The 23,017-nt window shown below is 39.0% G+C and overlaps 1 protein-coding gene across 1 annotated transcript; it reads left to right on the top strand.

The window, feature by feature from the left end:
* The first annotated feature begins 17,737 nt into the window (after positions 1 to 17,737).
* On the top strand, positions 17,738 to 21,527 carry LOC115255225 (uncharacterized). The gene is made up of 4 exons (XM_029853168.2): positions 17,738 to 17,969; positions 18,112 to 18,259; positions 20,686 to 20,986; positions 21,060 to 21,527. The coding sequence occupies exons 1-4, from the start codon at positions 17,955 to 17,957 to the stop codon at positions 21,403 to 21,405; spliced, it is 810 nt and encodes a 269-aa protein (XP_029709028.1). The 5' UTR covers positions 17,738 to 17,954; the 3' UTR covers positions 21,406 to 21,527.
* The last annotated feature ends 1,490 nt before the right edge of the window (positions 21,528 to 23,017 follow it).

The following is a 23,017-nucleotide window of genomic DNA, read 5'->3' as shown; positions in this document are numbered from 1 at the left end:
AATTAGAAGCAACCTGGCCAAAATAGATATATGGGAGCTGATTTTTTAAGGAAATTTTTTTTTCTTCCAGTTTTTAATCAAAATGTATGGTTTTCACAGCTGTAATCATCATATTATATTAGAACCTACAAGTAAAAAATAAATTTATGCCGATTTAGATCTTAACAGGCTAAATACCGCACTATGGCTAAAACTCCGGACTGGCCAAAACTGAAGCTTCTACCCTATTAGATTTTACCAAACACCGTTGAGTAAAAAATAGTTTTTTGAAATGTAGTAATAAGCTGTTTTTTTTTCTATGATTTTTTTTCAATGCGATTTTCTTTAAGGACAACAAATCAATTGTTCACTGCCATAAGGACAATGAATAATATTCTTATCCAAGATTTTTTGCTACTTACATCATCATAAATTTATATTTTGAAAAGATCTCCAGTTTAAAACTACCGCACGAGATGGTGCTGATGTAATTTATATCACGGATGTCGTAGTCTAAATGTAAAGCCTCCCGCAGGGACTTATCTATGAAATTAAACTATTTCCTCACTATATTCCTCCATGGATTCCTACTAGGTTTCATGTTGTAATTTCCTCGAGACTGCTGTAGATTTATTTACGTATTCTATTAAAGGATTTCTCTTATGGATTACACCTAGTATTCCATCAGTGATATCTCACGTGATTTCTTTAGGGATTTCTCACGAAATGTCTTTAAAAATGTCTTGAGGGATTCTTCCAAGGATTCCTCTAGGGATTCCGTCAGATATTATTCCCTGGGTTTCTTCAGAGATTCCTCCCAGAAGTTCTTCATTGATTTCTCCCGAAATTTTTTGATGTTTTTCTTCCGGCATTTTTTCGGGTTTTTTTAGCGATTTTCCTCGGAAGTATTTCTTGAATTCGGGAAGGATCCCCGGGTGTTATTTCTTCTGGGATTCTTTTAGGGATTCTTCCAGGAATTCCTTCCGCTATATCTCCATTGTTTCCTCCCAAGATTCCTTTGGAAATTTTTTTCAGGATTCTTTCAGAATAATTTTCCGCATTCCATCAGGGATAGCTCCCGAGATTCCTTCCAAGATTCTTTCACGGATTATTACCAAGATTGTGTCAAAGATTCCTCCAGGATTCTTTTCGGGGTGTCTCCTGGGATTCCTTTAGAGATTTCTTCTGGCCTGTTTTCATTGATTCCTTATGGGATTTTTCATTGATTTTGCCAAGGTTTCCTTTAGAGATTTCTACTGATATTCATTCAGGGATTGTTTCGTGGATTCTTTAGGGAATTCTTCCGGGATGCTTTCTGGGATTACTTCATTGCTTTCTCCAGGGATTTTTTCCCTCATTATTTTAGGCATTCCTCCCGAGATTTCACTTAGAGCTGTCGTTGGGGATTCCTCCTAGAGCCTTTAAGGGAATTCTTCAGAAATTGTTTTTTGCGATTCCATTAAAGAGTTTTCCAGGTAGCTTTTTAGAGACTTCTTTCGCGGTTTCTTCGGGCGTTCGTTTTCTCTTGGGATCCATTCCGGAATTTCTCCTGAGATTTCTTCAGAGATTCCTTCGGGGATTCCTCCGAAGATTTCTCTCGGGATTTCCACACTAATACCTCTTGGAATTCCTTCAGGGGTACATCCCTCTAGAATTGCTTAAGAGATCTCTCCCGGGATTGAATCAGGAATTCCTCCAGTATTAGATGTCCTTTCGTTTTGCTTTTGTTTTAGGGGAATCCAAGATTCCTTCAGGGATTTCTTCTGAGATTTCTGCCGGGATTCTTCCAGTGTTTTTTTAAAGATTTATTCCTGGGGTTTCTCCTGGGATTCCTTCAGGGATTTTTTTTCGAGCTTCCTTCCAGGATTTCTACATTCATCCTTCTCGGCTTTCCTTTATGAAATTCTCCCGAGACTATTCGAACCGTATTTCCAAGAAATAAAAAGAAAATCGTGTTAAGTACTGTTCCTTTAAATTCCACACTGAAGACGACCTTACAGTTGAGGTCGAAATACGTATCTGTCAAAGGATGCAAATTCTCAGTTGAATTCAAAGGAACAGTACTTAACACGATTTTCTTTTTATTTACAGATATTCCTCTAACAAGCCCAGGTACATCATCGTCATATTTTCAAGGAATCTCTCCGGGATTTCTTTATGGATTTCTGCCTGAATTCCTTCCATTCATTTCTCTTAGAATTTAATGTTTCCTGCCGGAATTATTTCCAACATTATTTTCGGATAATTCGGATAATTTATTCAGAGATTCCTTCGATCATTTTAAGTTGATCATTTCAAGGATTCCTTCACGGGCATTTCCTGAACAGTAGGAGCGAAAGAAACGATGCATTTTGAGATACATAGACAATGCACAGTGGTCCACGAACCAGATTTACGAAAGATGCATTCAACGCCTTCAAATGAGTTTTTAGGCAAATATGGTCTTCTACAAAGTTATCCCACATAATAAGGCCCTCTTTATAATGTGCATGAAAATTTGGGTGGTCCATATTTTCAAAGAAATTGGTAATCAAACTTTTTTATTTGCAAGAATAACTGTATACATTCTTCGGGAAAGTTGTAGATCTATCAATTTTGAGCAAGTTTGCTGAAGACACTTTTTATGTAGCTTCAAAATTGACCGATCTAGAGGTATTTTTCTGAATAAGCTTAAGGGGGTTCAAGAAAACCCGGTTTTCTGGCGTTAACTATTTCAGTTTCGATTTTTCATCAAAGTCACCCAAGAAACACTTGTAGAGCATTTGAAGACGCGTCGTTTCGTGCGCTGAGATGGTCGTTAGCTCTTTTGGTTCAAAAGTTACAGCCGTTTTTCTTAAAAAATCATAGTTTTTTAAAAAGAGTTTATGATGGGTTGGGGCAAACATAAAAAAAATCTTTTGCCCGCATTCAAAAGAGGAAATGTTGTTATAAAACATAGGAAAAAATTAGAGGGGTGTTATTTTTGTGACTCGGGTGAAAAATACTTGAAAAGTGCCTATTTTTTCTAGAAAATCATCAATATCTTTTGGTGGGTGGTCCTAATTTTCATGTATATTGAAAAGAGGGCCTTATTTTTAGGAACAACTTTGTAGAAGATCATATTAATCTAGAAAATCATTTGAAGGCGCTGAATGTATCTTTCCTCGTAAATCTGTTTTGTGGACTATTGTGCAATGCCAATTAGACATATTTGTAGTAAGCCGTAATGTAATCTGGCATTATTCTTTTCGAGTAGATATCATCTTTTTCACTTGATTAGAGATATGCTGATAGAACTTATCAGATGTTGAGGAACACATTGAATAGTTTTTCGGGAGCTACACCATAGACTTCCAATTTTACCGCGAAATAATAACTTTACCGCACTTTACCTTGGGCGTTAACCCTTTCCTTCCCACGAATTAGAAAATTGGCCAAATTTTTGGAAATCAACTGAAAACAGTTTAGTTGTAAATCAATAGTTTTTTGATTGTTTATCAATAGTTCCACTATTGAAACAAAAGTTGGCAGTTGGGTTTATCTGATGAGATTACAATCGTATTCTAAAAACTATTGCATCATATTCATTTAATTCCGTTTGTCACGATTTCAGCGAAAATCGATGGTGCTTCCGAGCAACCATGGGAAGTAGAGGGTTAAGGAGTTAATGAACAGGTGACCTGTGTTCTAATTTTTTCTTGAATTTCTATCTAAACAATGCGAAATCAAAAAAATATCTAAACATAGCACCGAAAATTGTTTTGGATGCTGCTTTATTTCTACCAGAAGTTTAGCCAGTAATACCACTGCAAATTTGCTCAATAGTTTTTTTTTATACAAAAACCCCTTTTTTGATATGACATGTACTATTTTGGATTGAATAATTCCCTGAAACCTGTTAAAACATGAAAAGATTAAGTAATTTATTTTTGTAAACAAATGGACACTCTGATAGACCAAATACGCCATATTGTTTTCATTAGTTGCCGACAAGCTCCAAGATTTTTCAATTCTTGAACGAATCTTTTGATTGCATAATCTTAGCTTATTTTTCTTTGGAAATTTAAAAAAAACCTTTAAGTGCTTTTACGCAATTTATGAACATGTCTCTGAAGGTTTCTGCTGGAATATATTTAAATCATATTTATCATGATGATTAACCTGGGCTTGTTAGGGGAATTTCTGTAAATAAAAAGAAAATCGTGTTAAGTACTGTTCCTTTGAATTCCACTTAGAATTTGCATCCTTTGACAGATACGTATTTCGACCTCAACTGTAAGGTCGTCTTTAGTGTCTTGTACTTGAGTCGAGTCAAGTACAAGACACTGAAGACGACCTTACTGTTGAGGTCGAAATACGTATCTATCAAAGGATGCAAATTCTTAGTGGAATTCAAAGGAACAGTACTTAACCCGATTTTCAGTACTTATCACATTTTTTTGGAGGAGTGTTTTCAGAATTTCTGACGAATCTTCCAGATTAAATTTCTTGATAAGCTGCAGGTCAAGCTTCTGAAAAACCTGGTAAATTTCTTCGTATTTACACTATTTACACAGATCTCATTTTAGGTCCCTACCACAAATTACCTAACTCAAGTACCCAAGCTCCAAAAAATATTCACAAATTTCAACAACAACTCTGGCAGATGTTTATGCTTATTTTCCAAGTAACACATGAGATTCCGCGAGAATTCAATCAAAGTAAGTTTATATATTTCACAGAATCCTCTTTCAAGAACTTGGCTATAACTGACTAGAATGATTTATACAAAGGTTCATCGAGAATTTCTTCTGTCATTTCTTCAAAAATTCGTTGGAAGGTTGGGTGACGTCGAATGCAAAGCGTCGAAAAGTGAAAGAATGTGCTTCCTTCGGAAGAATAAAGTACTTAATGTTTGCTTAGATTATTATTACAGTACGAGAAGCATCCTGGAAAATATTTGGGTTAGATTACGCCCAAATATTTTTCTTGTCAGTATTGATGCTTGTAGCATATCAAAAATATGATACAAGTATCAAAGCGGCCAGTCCTACTACGTTGTGTTCACCGCAAAGATGATGCTAGAACTGTTTAGATTTTTGTAAATAATCTTAAAAACCGAAGCAATTCTAGAATCTACAGGGATGGAAGCATGCGTGGACATACCGTACCAAACGCTCCGATTTGTTTAGTTTTATATGGTTAAGTAATATATACGAAATATAGGAATATAGAATTGTTTAGGTATGTAGGGTATGTGTGCCATTATAAATCTCATGCTCCCATATTCATTCGAAAACAAGCGATTACGGCACCGATTGATTCCGTTCTTTTTGTTTTCACGGAAAAAAGAATTGAATTCCTTTAATTACTGAACTATGCAATTGATAGCGTTAAAAATAAAAATAATAATGCTGGTTAGCTAGTACTATTTTGGCATTTTGAACAACTACCATTAGGTTATTCACAGTTACAACTAATTACCATCAAAAGTTATAACCTAATTATCATTAGTTCACAACAAACCGCCACCAGCCCTGGACTGCGAAATGGATGCCCGTCGGATGCTCAAAGCTCGTGTGCATCCAGCCTCCTGTCACGCGGCCATGTTTTTGAGGTCAGCATCAAAATCCAGGAACGATTATTGACTCTGGCTGAATCATATCAATAACAATTGTAAAATTTATGGAAACTTCATTCCCGTGGCGAAGACGAGCTGATACTATTACGACTTCATTTTTAAATAAATAATTGCGAAATTAAAAATCATGTTTTGCTTAAACTAACGATTTTAAAAGGCGAAAAAAAAATTGGTTGTGAAAAAAAGTTTCGCCGCTTTTGATTTTTGCTCCTGGAATTATGTTTGTTTACAAACTTTGCGCTGTCATGGGGAACCAAGCCGCCGAGCCGCCGCTATTATGTTCAACGAGGCGGCTGGAAGTGGGAACCAGAGATGTTGGCTCGTTATTTTCCTGTGGGGCAGTATTGCGGTGACAGGAGGCTGTGTGCATCAGCCTCCTGTCACGCGGCCATGTTTTTGAGGTCAGCATCAAAATCCAGGAACGATTATTGACTCTGGCTGAATCATATCAATAACAATTGTAAAATTTATGGAAACTTCATTCCCGTGGCGAAGACGAGCTGATACTATTACGACTTCATTTTTAAATAAATAATTGCGAAATTAAAAATCATGTTTTGCTTAAACTAACGATTTTAAAAGGCGAAAAAAAAATTGGTTGTGAAAAAAAGTTTCGCCGCTTTTGATTTTTGCTCCTGGAATTATGTTTGTTTACAAACTTTGCGCTGTCATGGGGAACCAAGCCGCCGAGCCGCCGCTATTATGTTCAACGAGGCGGCTGGAAGTGGGAACCAGAGATGTTGGCTCGTTATTTTCCTGTGGGGCAGTATTGCGGTGACAGGAGGCTGGTGTGCATCTTTATCCCAGATTCCGAATAAATTGTATCAACCGAAACGCTCAGCATTGCGTTTAGCTGACGGGTTCACTACATCATCAACAGGTGCCTTAGTTAAGTATTGTTTCGCAACGTTTGCATGCGTTTTCCCTTCAGTGCATTGGGTAGGATAGAATATACGAATTGCGCAATCCACCACAGCAGGCAGTTCCAGCCTAAGTGGATCGTGAACAGCTTTCGCGGTATCTAGTTGATAAGGATCACAAAATGATTCGCGCGGTCGTTTCGCGCCAAGTCTATAGAGAATACGGATGTTTGCTGCGTGCGACTTACGTGTGAATTGGCGGGCTGCTCTTCACAAGTCTCGTCAGTGCATCACTCAGAGTTCTAATTCTTTGATGGATAATTAAACCTAGGGAAAATATCCGGTAACATTGCGTCACATGATGCGGCGTTTGGTATGTTTTCCGAGCGATTGTACTTTAAATTATAACGCTCACGATTACCTCTCTTAATTGTTTCTAGAACATCCATACGTCAATGCAATTCGGGTTGTCGTGATGAGGCTTTTCGCATCGGAAGGAATCGTTCTCAGCGAATGGTTGTTCAGAGAATCGAAAGAATATAAAACATGTCTGCAAGTTTGTAACTTAGATTGCAGTGCATATTCATATAATCATCATTCCTCAGTACACTCCCCTCCACCTCCCTGTCAAAAGGTCACTGTTTTCTTCATGTTGATATTTTTTATGAATACCTTGGATGAATTTTAGTAAATGTCGTAAATGTAACACATTTTGACAAATCTAGTTTAATCATGTAACGTGGGTAGATCACCTTACAATGGTGCGTTGCGGGGTAAGATCTGCCATACCAAATTAAAATATTGCTACATATTTTCCTGTCTAAAGTAATCAGACAGTTATGTACCTTTCAAGAACTAAGTTTGATGTACTTTTTATGTATGTGCTACATTTGAATGTTTACTGCTTATTACCATTTTATTTCAGGAGGATTCAGGTATTTTTTTTGTATGAATGCTAACCAAATATAATCATAACCTTTTAGTTTTCAGATGAGAAAAAGGTAAGAATGTTCTATCATATAATACACAATTACACATATCATATCATATATTATATTAATATATTATTAGGAAAGAGAGGGACCATCAAGGCACCCGATTGAAACAATTTAGACAGGAGCCTGGAACTCCCTCCTCCTTGTTGGTAACATTTCGTGGATTAAGGGCGGGCTCTTCAACCCCATCTATTGGGAGTATTCTGTCAATCAAGGGCTTGATTTTGCAGTTGTTCGTGAGAACTTTCTTTTGGAAGGAGATTCTTTTCCCCTGACGCGGGTTTCGCTAAAGTGTCTCTGCTTGTGGGTCCGCAAAACCCTTTTTGATCCTTCATACAGGAGAATGCCTGATCACTAACAACAGCACAATCTTGATCAAATGCTTTTCAGATTGTTCCAGTGCTATAGGCAGATGCCTTGCAACAATAGATGGTAGAACAAAATCATCATCATCATGTAACACATTTTGACAAATCGGACGTACGATTTGATCAGCGCGTGCTTTAAATGGGGGCATACACGACTTCACAAAATTCAAACATTCTTTTCCTGCTCATAACTATTGCATTTTGAAATGATTGCATCTTATTGATGTTCATTTGGATGGTTTTTAGAAAAGTCATCGTAAAACCTTGTAGTCATAAAGGCTCAAGCCGCCTTAGTTGAACTTCGATTTGGCTAAGCTCAGGATGCTCTGTTGTCGATGTTATAGAAGACGAACATTGATGTCAGGATATTACATTTCCGGATGAACCATATGCTTTTACTTGCAGTTTCAACTTAGGTCACAAAGTCTCCAAAATAATTATTTTGCGATCTCGCAGGGCAAAGCCGGTCTTGACTGATGAACAATTGCATTGATCTAGATTTAGATTTAAATAGTTGCACATAAAAGCAGGGTGTTTACTAACTGAAAACACGAATCATCAAAGAATTTTATTTACCTTGTAATAATCATAGAACTGTTTGAATGCTCATGGAACTTTGGTACTGATGAGAACATAAAACTTCCTTGAATCTTTGCGTTCAGGGTCCTTTCGGAATGGTTCCAGAATCGTTTTAGGAAAAAACTCAGCTGTTTTAAACTCACACCGAAAAAAACCTATCAAACTTAATTATGTTGAGTATGGAGCAAAAAATGTGGATGAATTTCTATACTAGTGAAAGTATTTCTTGCAGTAGGGACTTGTTACTATTTTTATGTATTGGATTGCTGCAATTGCTTTTGCTGCATTGAGTCCAGATTTGTATTTGGAATTTCTCTCTGGAGATTTGTTACTAGGTTTCCACAAAAAAATTCTTCCGATAATGATGCAGAAGTCCATTCCGATAATCCGAAGTTTCTCAAGAAATCCCAAGATCGAATTCCTGAGTTAGTCCCTGAATGAACTTTTGAATTTGAAGCAAAGTCATTTTATTGAAGTATGGTCAACACTTACTTCGTCATGCGCTAATTTCCGTTATATCAGACGGAAAACAGCCAATAATTACATTAAATATTCCAACTTAGCTAATCGCACATCAGATAGAAGCAAAAATATGAAGACTATTAATAACCAGCGTAGCACTGAAAATCGAATTATTACGCCATAATTCACGTTTCACTTTCACTCCACTTACGAGTTGAAAATTTTTCTTGTTTTGCGTACGACAAAAGCAACCCCACCAAAGCAGCAGTTAGCCGAATTGTTCTTCATCACCGTTCAATTTTTAGTTCGTCAGATTCACTTGTTGGCACTTGGTCGCACCCCACAAAAGCTCTGTGGCACTTCGAAATTGAAATTCACTGCTGATGAATGCAGCAAAAGCTGTTTTTTTTTTTTTTTTTTTTTTATGTCTTTATTTATGAGATTTTCAGCCCGAGGCTGGTTCATCTCAGAAGCTGTTTTTAAAAATAATAAAATAAATCACTTTTTTCCCGTCGGTAAAATGTAAACAAAAATTTGTCATCGTTTCATCATTTGGTAGTTTTCTGCATACGAAACATAGTCAGTGTGTCCACTACCTGAAAAAACACGGGAATTATTAAGGAAAACTTGGACCCAAAAAAAAAACATTGGGTCGAATAAAAAGCAGCGAACTTTATTACTTGCAGGGTATGTGTGCCATCAGTAATCTCACGCTCCCATATTGATCCTATTTAAAAATGAGCGATCACGGCACCGATTGATTCCGTTATTTTTGTTTTCATGGGTGCTCACTTCCAACAAAAAATACAAAAATAAGAAACAAAACAAACAGCGCTTCAATCCTTTGTTTTTCGTAGGATGAAAATTGGAGCCACATGCTTAATAAGGGAATCAATACCCTAGATCTATTCGGAAATATAGAGTCCACAGAATTTAACTTTATGGTTGGTATGACTAAAAAAGTTTGTAGTTTAGTGTATTCTACTATAAAATCAGTCACAAGGATTTTTTTTTCTAGAAATTCCATCAAAGTTTCCTGTTGGAATTTCTTTGGGTTTTTTTACGTGGATCATCCAGAATTTCTTCCAGATGTTTTCAAGGTATTGCTCCCATGGTTCCCGTGTGTTTTTGCCAAAATGTATCCCGAGATCTCCACAAGAGTTTCTCTCAGGATATATCGCGGAATTTCTCTTGGAGTTTCTCTCGGGGATTCCTCTTGAAGATTTTCCACGATTCCTTTCAGTGTTACCGTAGACTAACTTCAAGATCTGAAAGTACCGAAGAAAAACATCGACTTTCGCGTGTCAAAACGGGGTCCCAATAATTTTCATTACCGTGTATTTTTGTCCGCGTAATTTATCATTTTTGTGAAGCTTCGTTCACAATCTGCGAGCTTGATTACCGAAAAACGCTACCATGACGCCGTTGCTACAGGAGTTATTCCTGTTATTTCTACTAGAGTTCTTTCAAAGGTTTTAAGGTTTTTTTGTTTGCAGGAATTCCTTTCAGCATTTCTTCCGATGTTTCTCCTGTATTTCTTCACGTAATTGCCAATTACTTGAGAATTTCTACTTGATTTTTTACAGAAGTTTCAGCTGGGATATTTCCTCTCGTGGGATATCTTTTGTATTTTCACCTGAGATTTCTCTTGACTCTCTCGAGATTTGAACTCCCGGAACTGCTCTCAGAAGATTACTGCAGGTGTTGGTCCTAGGATGTCACTCAGAGTTTTTCTGAATTTGCCCTGGACTTTCTCCACAGTTTTTTTTCCGGTGTGTCTTATTAGATATCTGCAGGAGCTACTGCTGGTATTTCTCAGGGATTTTTTTTCTTACGACTTTTTCCAGTTTTTGCCTCCTAATTGCTCACCGGATTTCTTACAGTGATCTACTTGATATTATGTATTATAGATTTTCTCGGGATTATTCCCAGAAATTCTAGAATAAATATCTGAAGGAATAATGATGAATATTTACCCAAAGACTTTTTGAGAAATCTTGAGAGGAACTTCTGCAGAAATCCCGAGAGAAATTGTTCGAAAACTATCCTGAAGCTACTAGGAGAAAGTCCTGGAAGAACTTTCGAAAAAAATGAAAGGAATTTGAAAGAAAAAAATCCAAGATGGCGGCCAAAATCAATTTGGCCGATCCAACTTTTTATAACTGTAAATAGTAGCTCCTATCTTTCCTCTTTTCAACAACGTTTCATTTTGAGGAGAGTTTTAGCAGAAACTTTCGAATTATAACAGTTCAAATGGACCAACATTTAACCAAAATCGAGGGGTCCTCAAAAATTGTTGTGACTTTAGCTAACGAGGGGTCCATCAATTTGAGTAACCAAATGCATTTTCCTTACTTTTTCGGCAAGGACTTTGCAGACTTTTCCACTGCACTACTTTACATTAAATACATGGCGAGGTACGAATAGAAGCGAAAGACTTTCTACCACCTGTCATCTCTATTTACTTTCACACCCAAAGCAGTCATTATCAAATCAACAGCTTTTCACTTAGGATCGTACAGCCTTGTACATTAGTACAAATCGAAGTGATTTTCAGTTAATTTCTCCGGTGGATTTGATTTGTTTCTCAGATCAACAGCTTTGTGAATTCAAAGGAAAAGAATTTCTGATCATGTTGATTTGGAGAAGAAGATTTGTTTGTTGCACTGTGATGGCGTCTTTTTATCAAATATAAAACTACACTACATACTCGTCATAAGTATAGACTCATAAAAATTATTGCTACAATATTGCTTCACCCAGACTTACTTCGATATCTCTTAAATCAGAACACCAACAAAAATTCCGCCTTCAGGTAAGTTATTGCTTTTGGGCTTCTGAATAACTTTGCTGAAGACGGCATCGTTGTGAGTCCCCGGGTTTTGGAGATATCGAGGTGAATCAATGGGATGCAATATTGTTGCAATACTTTGTCTTCAGTCTATACATATGACGGGTCGGGTAGAGTACATCCATCTCAATTTAAAGGCTTTCTGCTCAATCCTACTTTGATTTGATTTGGATTGCAAAGAATTTGATCGACTTTTCGAATAAACAACTACGGTCAAATCATAGTTTTTGACCACCGTATATACCATAGTGTCACGTAGAAGGTCCTCTCCTCTTCTTGGCGTAACGTCCTCACTGGGACAAAGCCTGCTTCTCAGCTTAGTGTTCTATGAGCACTTCCACAGTTATTAACTGAGAGCTTCCTCTGCCAATGACCATTTTGCATGCGTATATCGTGTGGCAGGCACGAAGATACTCTATGCCCAAGGAAGTCAAGGAAATTTCCTTTACGAAAAGATCCTGGACCGACCGGGAATCGAACCCGTCACCCTCAGCATGGTCATGCTGAATACCCGTGCGTTTACCGCCTCGGCTATATGGGCCGTAGAAGGTGTACCGGGAATTGAATTCAGGTTGTGCCCGAAAGAGACGTGAACAAGACGAAAACAAAATTCGAGGGACTTATTATATTATTTGAAACCAAATTGGCCATGACACATTAGCGAGGTACATAATAAATTCGATCATTATTGGTCGGCGCTTAGCTTGACGGAAATTACTGCATATGATCGCATAACTGTTCGATATGATTAGGAAATCCAGAAAATATGGGACTCATATGCGATCATAGGCAGATTCAGTGAATCAAAATTCAACCATCGCGCAACAATAACGACAATGTCGCAACCTGAAATTGTTGCGAAATTCTATCCAATGCGACATAGATTTGTCCCAACTTGAACAGAATAGGACAAAGATCGTGCACCACGAGTTTAGAGATTTTTAAGGCTTGCATTGTGATTTTCGAGCGGTAACTTCGAGTCGGTAAACACTGCAACGCTGCTGAAGATGCACCATCAAAAAGTTTCGATTTTGGGTTGGTAATAATTGATTATTCACGAGTTGAAAAATACGCAACAAATTCAGGTTCCGTTTTGTCTGCAACAAAAATTTTCGAGATCATGTCATTATTTGTTACCAGTTGGGATAAAGAGTAATCGCCGCGTCTTCTTTGTTGCTTTTTTTGTGCCTCTTTTGTCTGACAATTCTCTTCACTGGGCAGATTAGATAAAAACCCTATACTCTCAGGTAAATATATGTACAATAATTGACTTACAAAATCGATGACGGAATTAGGGAGCACGATTTGCTGTTGTACTGAAGGCACCTTCTCACAAATTACTAAATGTCGTTACTGAATTACATCATTATAGTGTCTCTATTATCATTGGCATGGTGTTCATATTTTCAACGATGCATTAAAAAGATGTCGTAATTTTAATTACATCTTTGGCCCATCAGGGTTCTGAAACCGTTTTTTTTTTCAGAACCGTGTATTTTTTTTTTTTGGTTGACAAATTTTTGAGCTGTTCCTTATACGATTTCTAAGAATTTAAGGCCTCTTGGAGGATCACTTGGTCTTTGATAAAACTAACATGAAATGTGTACATGATTTACACAGATAATAATGGCAAGGATTATATGTAATGTTAACTTCATTTTGATCATTCTTCTTCTTGGCGTAACGCGTCCTCTGGGACAAAGCCTGCTTCTCAGCATTTTCAAAGTTTTAAACTGAGAGCTTCCTCTGTCAATGATCATCTTGCTTGCGTATATCGAGTGGCAAATATATTAAGATACACTATACCCATAAGGAAGTCAGGGAAATTTCCTTTACGAAAAGTTCCTGGACCAACCGTAAATCAAACTCGTCATCCCCAGCATGGTGAACGGTCATACTGGATACCCCCATCTGTATAGCTGTGACCATATTGGCCTACGTAGTCATGTAAACTTCTAGTCATGGTGAGTTGCGTGTTGATTTGTTTACTAAACACCTTTTTTGTATTTTCCACTCAGTCCGATAAAAGGCAATTCAAAGCTGAGACCCGAAATTCTAAAATCATAGCATACACTTTAAAACCCATAGTTACATTGAAGAAATTCGTATACTTCTCGTTTTGATCCAGTTCTTTCAACAAACAACATCTGTTGAAACGCTTGTCCGAACAAATTGACTGCGCCTAAAATTTCCATATTTAGTCGCGAACACTCACGCATAAATCTTAGACAATGGTGGGAAAATGGAATCATCCACGTGTACGCGTGTGTAATTGAGCACTCGCAGTTTCCAACTAAGAAAATGTTCCAGTCTCCTAATCAGTTCGACCGGATCACGGTGCGTGCTCACGGAACATCTCGCTGATTGTTTTCTCCAGCAAACCTGGTGGTTAATCATCGGGTTTGGGCTCTAGGCGACTGCATCAGATTTCATCGACTCTGGGCTTGTAAACTAGGGTCTTGTACCATTTGGGCAGGTGTACCTATTTTGGGCACTTGCCGCTATAACTAAGTCAATTTCAAACCGTTTGATTTGAAATTTTGTCCAGAGTTAGGCACGTACAGTATCTAACTCTGTACAAAAATTCAAATCAATCGGTTTAAAATTGACTTAGTTATAGCGGCAAGTGCCCAAAATAGGTACACCTGCCCAAATAGTACAATACCCTATATTCGCTGAAATCTGAACTTTCAGCTCAGCTATCATCGGAACGGTTTGTTTGGCGTAGGCCTATCGGATCGACGACGTTGGATATCAATCATCGCTTTAACGCAAAATTTGCATGATAAAGTGAATAATCGAATACTATGCCTCCAGTGTTATTAGTCAGCTCGGACAGGGCACGTAGGCTTGTCGAACATGAACTCCGATGAAATCGCAACGCCTTCATTTAGAACGGTGCTAGTCGATATCATTAGCCAGTTCATTTTAATTCGTATTATGCTGAAAAAGGCTCGGATTGGTGACGCATCAGTAGTTTATAAACTGATCCCATGACTACGTTTCCCATGTGAAAAAAACTGTGCGAATCAACGTCATATTAGAGTTGTATAGCTTTTGTTCACAGGAAACCGGATACATGATATGTATTTGAACTCCGGCACTCATTAACACTGGCTCTGAATATGGGTTTCCTTTTTCATTACTGTTTTTCTTTTTTAGATTTTTCTTGTTTTAGATTTTTTTTTCTAGTGTTGGTAAAAACCGAAATGTCCTAATTGTTGTGTATGAGGCGAGAGAAGTCGCAATGAATTATGAGCCAATGATTGAATACTCGTTGATTGGGACAATAATACATTTACCAGTTGAAGCTTGTATTAATCCAAAAAGTGCAATTTACTAAGAAATAAACCCGACTATACTTAAACTTGTCTGTGCTAAAACTAGTTAAAACCCTTGTGGCACGCACAGATCATCGATCGTCAATGACCGATCAACTATCTTTTCTCATCGCCACAGAATTCCTCGAGAAGTCCCTGGAAAATATCCTAGAATTATTCTACGATAAATTACTGGAAAATTTCTGAGGGAATCTGTGGAGGAATTCCTGGATGAAACAAAGCAAAAATGCCTGGATGAATCGCAGGAGGGATTGCTAGAGGATTTTCAGTAGGATTTGCTTGATGAATCCCAGCAAGTAGGGTAATTGTTCCCATCGTTGTTGTAGTACCTAATGTTGCGGTAATGGCAATTGAGCACTTTTTCGACTGAAATGTTACCAAAAGGTATTTTTAATAGATGCATGCTGCTTAAATTATGAGATTGCACTATTTGTTTGCTTAAGATTTGCCCGAAAACCTATTTTTAAAAAAATATTTTCTTTAATGTGTTTGCTTCTGTGTTCCTATTGTTGCGGTAGTGTTCCTAATGTTGCGGTATCCCATATGATTTCAATGGGATACCGCAACATTAGGAACACAATGTTCTTTCAGACAAAAACGAATAAAATGCTCATAACAACATAAAAGTGGCAATATTTCGTTATTTTCCCGTAGATTAAGGATGGATTTTATTATTTTCAATTCAATCCATGTAAAAAGCTTGCTTGGGGCGATACAATTGTGGTTTAAACAAGAACCCAGCGCTTAACTCCTCCATGATCGGATCAATTACCCTAGTGTGTTGGTCCTAAAAGAATTCAAGCAGCAATGTCTGGAACAATCTCAGCAAGAATTCCTGAATCTCAAATTAACGTAAAAATGCCTACAGGGATCCCAATAATAATTACTAGAAAAATCCAGAAGGAATTCTTGTAAACATATCACGAAGACAATGTGATTTTATTGGCCGTATCAGTTTTGGAGGCACCAAAAACGAGTTTGGATCTACATTTGGCGTTTTCGGTAATTTCGAACCATAACACCCGGCCAAACTCCCCCCTCCACAGAGAACGTTACGTATTTTGTGGAAGGCGCCTAATTTTAGTTATACCTACATAAACAATTGTTGCTATTTTGTACATCCCTATAGCTTACAGATGTGCCCTTTAACTTAATCTGTACAATAATTAATTAGCTTCTTTAGCGGTGTTGAGATAATTTCATATTCTGCATCTGCATGGAAAACTGAGCCAAAATCCAAACTTTCATAAATTTTGGTGCCCAGGAGCCTATTTAAAAATCATTTTGAATTTTGTTTGAGAGTGATTTGTCCAATCACCCCTCGTCGCATTTCGCACTGGGCTGAATTGAGGAGTGTTATTCCTCTGTGATTCAGGCACTCCACTCGATTTTGTAAAGAGGGCAAATAAGACCATCTAACCAACTAGCAGGCAGTTCTTTCTCTTCCCATGTATTGGTTCCCTTTTTATGCATACCTTACCTTACCGATCAGACTAAGGCCTGGTACAAATTTCCCAAATGGAGGAGAACGTGCCTCTGGAGCCGACATACCACAAGGCCTGAGTGACCTCTGCTGTGCATCAATGATGGGAACACTCACTTGCAAAGAGTTATTACACTCACTTGCTATTTCCTCAGCTCAGAAGCATGCGGTCAAAAAAACGATGTATGGACGACTTTTGCCTTGTGGTTTTGTCTAAAACTTTGCCGAATAGAGTAGGGGTCGCACACGCATATCGAAGTCGTGAGGGAGCTGCAACGGCAACTCTCCACGAGGTGAATGTAAATTACACTCACCTCGTGGAGAATCGCTTCCACAGCTCTGTCACGGCTTTGGGATTCGTGTGCGACCTCTACTCTATTCGGCAAAGTTATAGACAAAAGCACAAGGCAAAAGTCGTCCATACATCGTTTCTTGATTGCACGCTTCTGAGCTGAGAAATTTACAAGTGAGTGTAACTCTTTGCAAGTGAGTGTTCCCATTCCTGCTGTGCATAGGAGTCGACTCAATTCTGCTCGGTCCATGGCTGCGTGTCTCCAGTTCCGCACTCTGCGAAGGGTCCGCAAATCGTCCTCCACTTGATCGACCCACCTAGCTCGCTGCGCACCACGTCTTCTTGTACCGGTCGGATGACTCTCGAGAACCATTTTAGTCGGGTTGCTATCCGATATCCGATTTTCGCGGTGTGGACGGTGCTTGGTTCTCTCAGCAGCTGATGCAGATCGTGGTCTATTCGATGCACTGATTTTGAGCATCGTGCGGCGAATAACACCCTCCTTATCGGAAACTATAGAGATATTTCACAGTTTGTGTCAAAAATAAATTAATTCAAATTCATCCACTCCGTGCAGAGATATTGAGTTTATTCACGTTTTGCACCTATTTTTTTCCCACTGTGCATTGCAACCGTTTTCCAATTTTCCACACATCCCGAAGCCCGGAGCTTTTAACCTCCCACCACCCACTTCATTCATATTCACACACCCAGCAGCACCAAGCACAAAACAGCAAACAAACGCTTGATGCTCGCCTCGCGCACGTAGACGTGCTTCAGGCGCCAAAACCTGATCGAGCTTTCACGCCATCACTGGCCGCTTACCAACACATTTCTCCAAGCGTTCTCCAAAACTCTTCCAATGTTTGAGAATGTGCCGCAAATCGGTGCCAATGTCTTCCGATGCTGCCGAACTGAGCGGGAAAATGTGGGGCTGGGGAACGTTTCGCTTCTCTGTGTATGTGCGTGTATTCGTGTCGTGATAAAGTGCATTTCGTATATGTCAAAATCATTGTTGTTTCGCCGTGTTTGATAAATGGCGTTCAATTTTGCAGGCTGAAGAAAAGTGAATATTTTGCACTGAAAAGTCGAACCAAATCGCGACCGGCCTGTAGGCGGTGGAGAAAAACGACATTCCCGTCACGATGGAGCTCGTGAAGGTAAGGGAGAGAGCGTCGATTGCGCGCAATTTTCCCGTGTAGAAAGCTTTTCACGTTGTGTGTTTTGGTTTTGGACTTGGGGGGAGATAGGAAATCTTGTTGTATTTCGTATTGGATGCTAATGGTAGCTTTTCTCCAACAGGAACGATTCTGGATGTTGATCCAGCGCGATGTTGGCCTCATTCCGGAGCACATGATGAACATATTGGACTTTTGTGGCTATTCGGCAAACTGTGCCCTGGAAGCGATTAATGACGAGAAACTGAAGATAATCGAGCGGGAAGCGAAAGGTAAGTGTCGGCCGGGCAACAACTTTACTCTTCTTTAGGGTGGGCCAAAAATTACCAGTTTGCAGATTTTGAAATTGAAATTCGGTATTAACTTTCAGTAAAGGCTCATTTAAATCGGTTTTGTCGGTCTGATTTGAGTAACTGTCACCTAATTCAATTGTAGTGTAATCACTTTACATCCTATGGTTAGTTTTTATACGAGTAAAAGAACTTTCGGTAATAAATGGGGACTGTGATCAGCTATGATCCATTGGTTTTACACGGCTATCGTAAGACCCAGAATTACATATGCTTCATTGGTGTGGTGGCCAAAACTAAGGAAAAATGTGCGATTAAAAAACTGGGAAAAATACAAAGACTCGCTGCTGTATCAACAACAGGTGCAATGCGTAGCATTCCTACAAACGCATTACATGCTATGCTAAATATTCTACCGTTACATCAATATATCCAGCTGGAAGCCGAAAAAGCCGCAATCTGGCTTAAGCGTGCCAAGGTCTTATATGATGGTGACATCAAAGGACATTTGAGTGTTCTAAAAGAAATTCAAGTCAATCCATTGGTTACAGTCAATAATGACTGGATGAAAACGCAATTCAATTTCAAACGTATGTATAATGTTATAGAGCCGGATCGTACAGTTTGGGACGGAGGAGAACCGCTAATTCGTCCAGGATCAATCGTATTTTATACTGATGGATCGAATCAAAACGACAAAGTTGGAGCTGGAGTTACTAGCCCTGGTGTTAGTTTGTCAGTATCTATAGGTATTCATCTAGATGGCCAACCTTCTTCCAGGCTGAAATACAGGCAATATTAGAATGCGCTACTATTTTCTTAAAAAGAAAATACAAACATTCAAACATGCATTTTCTCAGATAGTCAGGCAGCTTTAGCAGCTTTGAAATCGTACACATGTACTTCGAAGTTGGTATGGGAATGAGTCCTCTTGCTGCAAAAATTGTCTGCTAACAATTCCATTAACATCTACTGTTTGCCTGGTCACCATGGAATAGATGGGAATGAAAAAGCAGATGAACTTGCAAGAATGGGATCATCTAAACCTCTACTAGGGCCAGAGCCTTTTTGTGGGACCTCTCCATGTTCCATAAAAATGGAGCTCGGGAACTGGGAAAAGGTCGTGATGATAACGAACTGTAATAACACCCAAGGTGCACGACAATCCAAAAAGTTTATTAGGTACTCCAAATATTTCTGTTACACAAAAACTTCTTGCTCTGTCAAAGAAAGACCTGAGTACATACACAGGACTAATAACAGGTCACTGTTTAGTTAAATATCACCTAAGGCTTATCAAAATAGTCGAAGAGGGTGTTTGTCGTTTTTGCAATGAGGAAACTGAGACCTCTGAACATTTGCCATTTGACTGTATTGTGTTTTATACCACAAGGATAAAGTATTTTGACAAGGGCAGGGATGGCAAAAATACTTTTTTCTCTTTTCCGTTCATCGATACTGGCAGTAAAATGAAAACAAAACAACGGCAGCACCAATACCATCAGACGCCGCGCCGACGGCAGTCAAGCAGACGCTTGATGGTTTTCGCTTCCCCACGAAAATATTTATGAGCAGTCATGCTGAGGCGGGTGATTGCGAAAAATGTCAAATATTTTCAACTGCTAATAACTCATTTGTTTTAATAAATAATTTAAATCTATTTGCACAAATAGCTAGAGCACACTCCTAGCTTTGTGATGCATGTAAAGAAGTTTGTCTAGAAGCGGTTTGAAACGCAGAAAAATGCGAAAACGGGAGAGACAGAAATTTTTGTCGTCGTTGTGCTCGAGTACCGGCGCTCTTGCGCTTGGAAACCGTTTCGAGGAAGAAGGCTGCAGGAAAAAAAATGTTATGACATTTATTTTTCGAACAGTTTGAGTTTGGCTGGGCCTATGATATTCGTGTGGAAAAATGTCAAATGTACAGCCGGTAACCGTTTTTTCCAGTACATTTCTCATCCCTGGACAAGGGATTTTCACAGCCCTCTGATATATGGTCATTATCCCCTTGTAAGGTAATTCATTTTATCCGATATATTATTTCCTGCTGGGAAAATACCGATATTCATGTGCAGAGGGTCTCTACTCATAGTGACCTATCACCTTGAGATACGGTTAAACATTACAGTGGGTGGTGTATCACAATAGATCAGAGATATGGTCGCAGTGATAAGTTACCCTACAAAAAAAAATTCGGGTAGCCTTTCAAAATGAGAAAAAAATATATTTAGAAGAGTAGAACTATTGTAGACGTTTTTCATCCAAAATTGTCCGTAGTTCCTAATGAAATTAAAAACTCCAAAAAATATTATTCTTGATTTCCCTTGCTTTGGTTCATCACACAGATCACGTCGAAAAAAATGCAATACCATTTTTTATAGATAGATTAATATCTTAATATCTTTGCAGAAATCCCACAAATATTGCGCATTTCGGCCAGCGACGAAGAACAAATGAAAAAGTATTTCGGCAAATTTTATCGCAATCCACAAAACTTCCACATACTGAGCGGTGAAGCGCAGCAAATCAAAATGATTGGCGTTTATCTGCGTCAAAAGGGCATCGGTAGCTATCTGAAACTAGACGAACTGACCCGGATGCGGGAGCGACGTCGCAAGGAGGTGACCACTGCCGTGGACACAAGCGGAGGAACCCTGGAAGAGCAAGGTCGCTTGCTGGCCGAGCGCATTCATACCTTTTACTTTAATCGGTAAATGTTTGAAAAAGCCCTGTTTCGCTATGAGGTTAGTTTCAACAACCCCAATGTTTTATCCTTCTCACAGATGTGATGGATCGCCTACGAATGTGGAATTTTGCAACATGGTCAGTTCGGTGCAGGTTTCAGTCGAAATTGGGGAAGATGGTAACCTGGTTGGGTACGTCGTTTGTCCGCTGTGCCAATCGGAGAAAAAACTACGAGTTTCTCAGGATAGAACCGGTCATTGGGTGCTGGCAAACATTGTGTCGCATATGAATCGACACCTCGCAACGATGTGCAATCCTAGCCAAAACCAGTCCGAAGATTCTAACTCAGCCAAGAAGGTTAAGCTGGAACCGCTGGATTTGGACGATTCTTCCTCCTCCCAGTACGGAGCCAATCCATATGGTTTTACGATGAGTATGAGCTAAACTGAAAAGGACTGCAATTATTAGTGCGTAAGTACCACCTACGTTTACAATTCTAGTTAAACTCAGACTGCCTAGGTAGTGTGAATCAGTATTCCATTAATATAAACATATTCCATATTCAACGAAGGTGTTTCTCTGATCCGAACAGTTCCTCTATCTACGTCGCTTTGGCATAGACATGTTAGGCAACACGCTCGCTATCAAAAGCTTCAATCGTCCATCGTAGATGAGTTCTCCGAAGGTCAAGACCATTAGTGTTTCCGGAGAAAGTCAAGAAAGAATGAGCTGCAACAGAATCCCAAACTGAGCCTGCCGTCAACGTCAACGTCAAAATACTGAACTAATTCAAAGAAGTTTGTGGGAAACATCGAAATCTCGTTGAATTTGGTTGACACCTTCCCTAATCTGAGGATCACGGTTTCATTTACTTTCGTTCGACCAGCAGATAAGTTTAAAAGTGTCGTGGTTTAATCTTGAAAAGCATCCGTTGAATGTGAGTGACAGTAACGTGGTAATGTTGCATAAGTTTTTTTTGTGTTAACCAGCGTTGCAAAGCCCAAATCAGGATAATGTACGTTGGACTTGTGTGGTAAAAAATAGACCATCAGGTAATGTACCTTAGGTACACACAATAGTATTGTGCTTGTTTTGACAACCCATGCATGTGTTAATTGGATATCCCGTGTCTATCATTTATTCCAGCCAGCACCAGTATTCCGCCGTTCGAACATGGGAAAGTTACTGTCGGCAACTCGCCTCTGCACGTGGACTCAAGATCACACGTGTCTACGCACTGCCATCGCCACCATCTGCGCCCTGTACCAGGAACGCAGAAGAAACCAAGGATCATCGAAGAAACTATCACACCGTAGATACGGTAAGTCCATTCCATTACGAACCTATGTTTTGTATTAGGCAACACGTTCGCCTTCAATAGCTACAATCGTCCATCGTAGAGGAGTTCTTCAAACGTCGAGGACATTGGTAGTTCCGGAGAAAGTCAAGAAAGAATGAGCTGCAACAGAATACAAAACTGAGCCTGCCGTCAACGTAATGCGTTAAATTACCGAACTAACTCAATGAAGTTTGTGGGAACTACCGAACTCTTGCTGAACTTGGTCGACGACACCTCTCTAATCTGAGGATCACGGTTTTATTTACTTTTGTTCGACCAGCATTTAAATTTGAAAGTGTCGCGGTTTAATTTCGTAGAAATACCGTTGATTATGAGTGATAGTAACGTGTGAACGCAGAAGAAAACGCTTCGGAAATTTTGTTGGCTGACTAACTCAACAAAGTTTGTGAGAAAGGCCGAACTCTTGCTGAATTTGGTTGGCGGCCCCTTCCGTAATCTGAGGATCACAGTTTAATTTACTCGCTTGACCAGCAGATAAGTTTACAAGTGCGTGGTTTAGTTTCGTAGAAATGCCGTTGATTGTGAGTGATAGTAACGTGGTGGTTAGGTTCCATTTTTTGTTAATCTGTAAAGCCCAAATCGCAATACCATCTGCGCCACGTATCACAAACGCAGAAGAAACCGAAGGTCATCGAGGAAACTACCGCACAACTCCGTAGATACGGTAAGTCGATTCCATTACGAGCCTATTTTTTT

This window comes from Aedes albopictus, chromosome 2 (genome assembly GCF_035046485.1).
Source record: "Aedes albopictus strain Foshan chromosome 2, AalbF5, whole genome shotgun sequence".
Taxonomy (NCBI): domain Eukaryota; kingdom Metazoa; phylum Arthropoda; class Insecta; order Diptera; family Culicidae; genus Aedes; species Aedes albopictus.
Note: the sequence above shows the minus strand (reverse complement) of the source record. Positions and strands in the feature narration are given on the sequence as shown.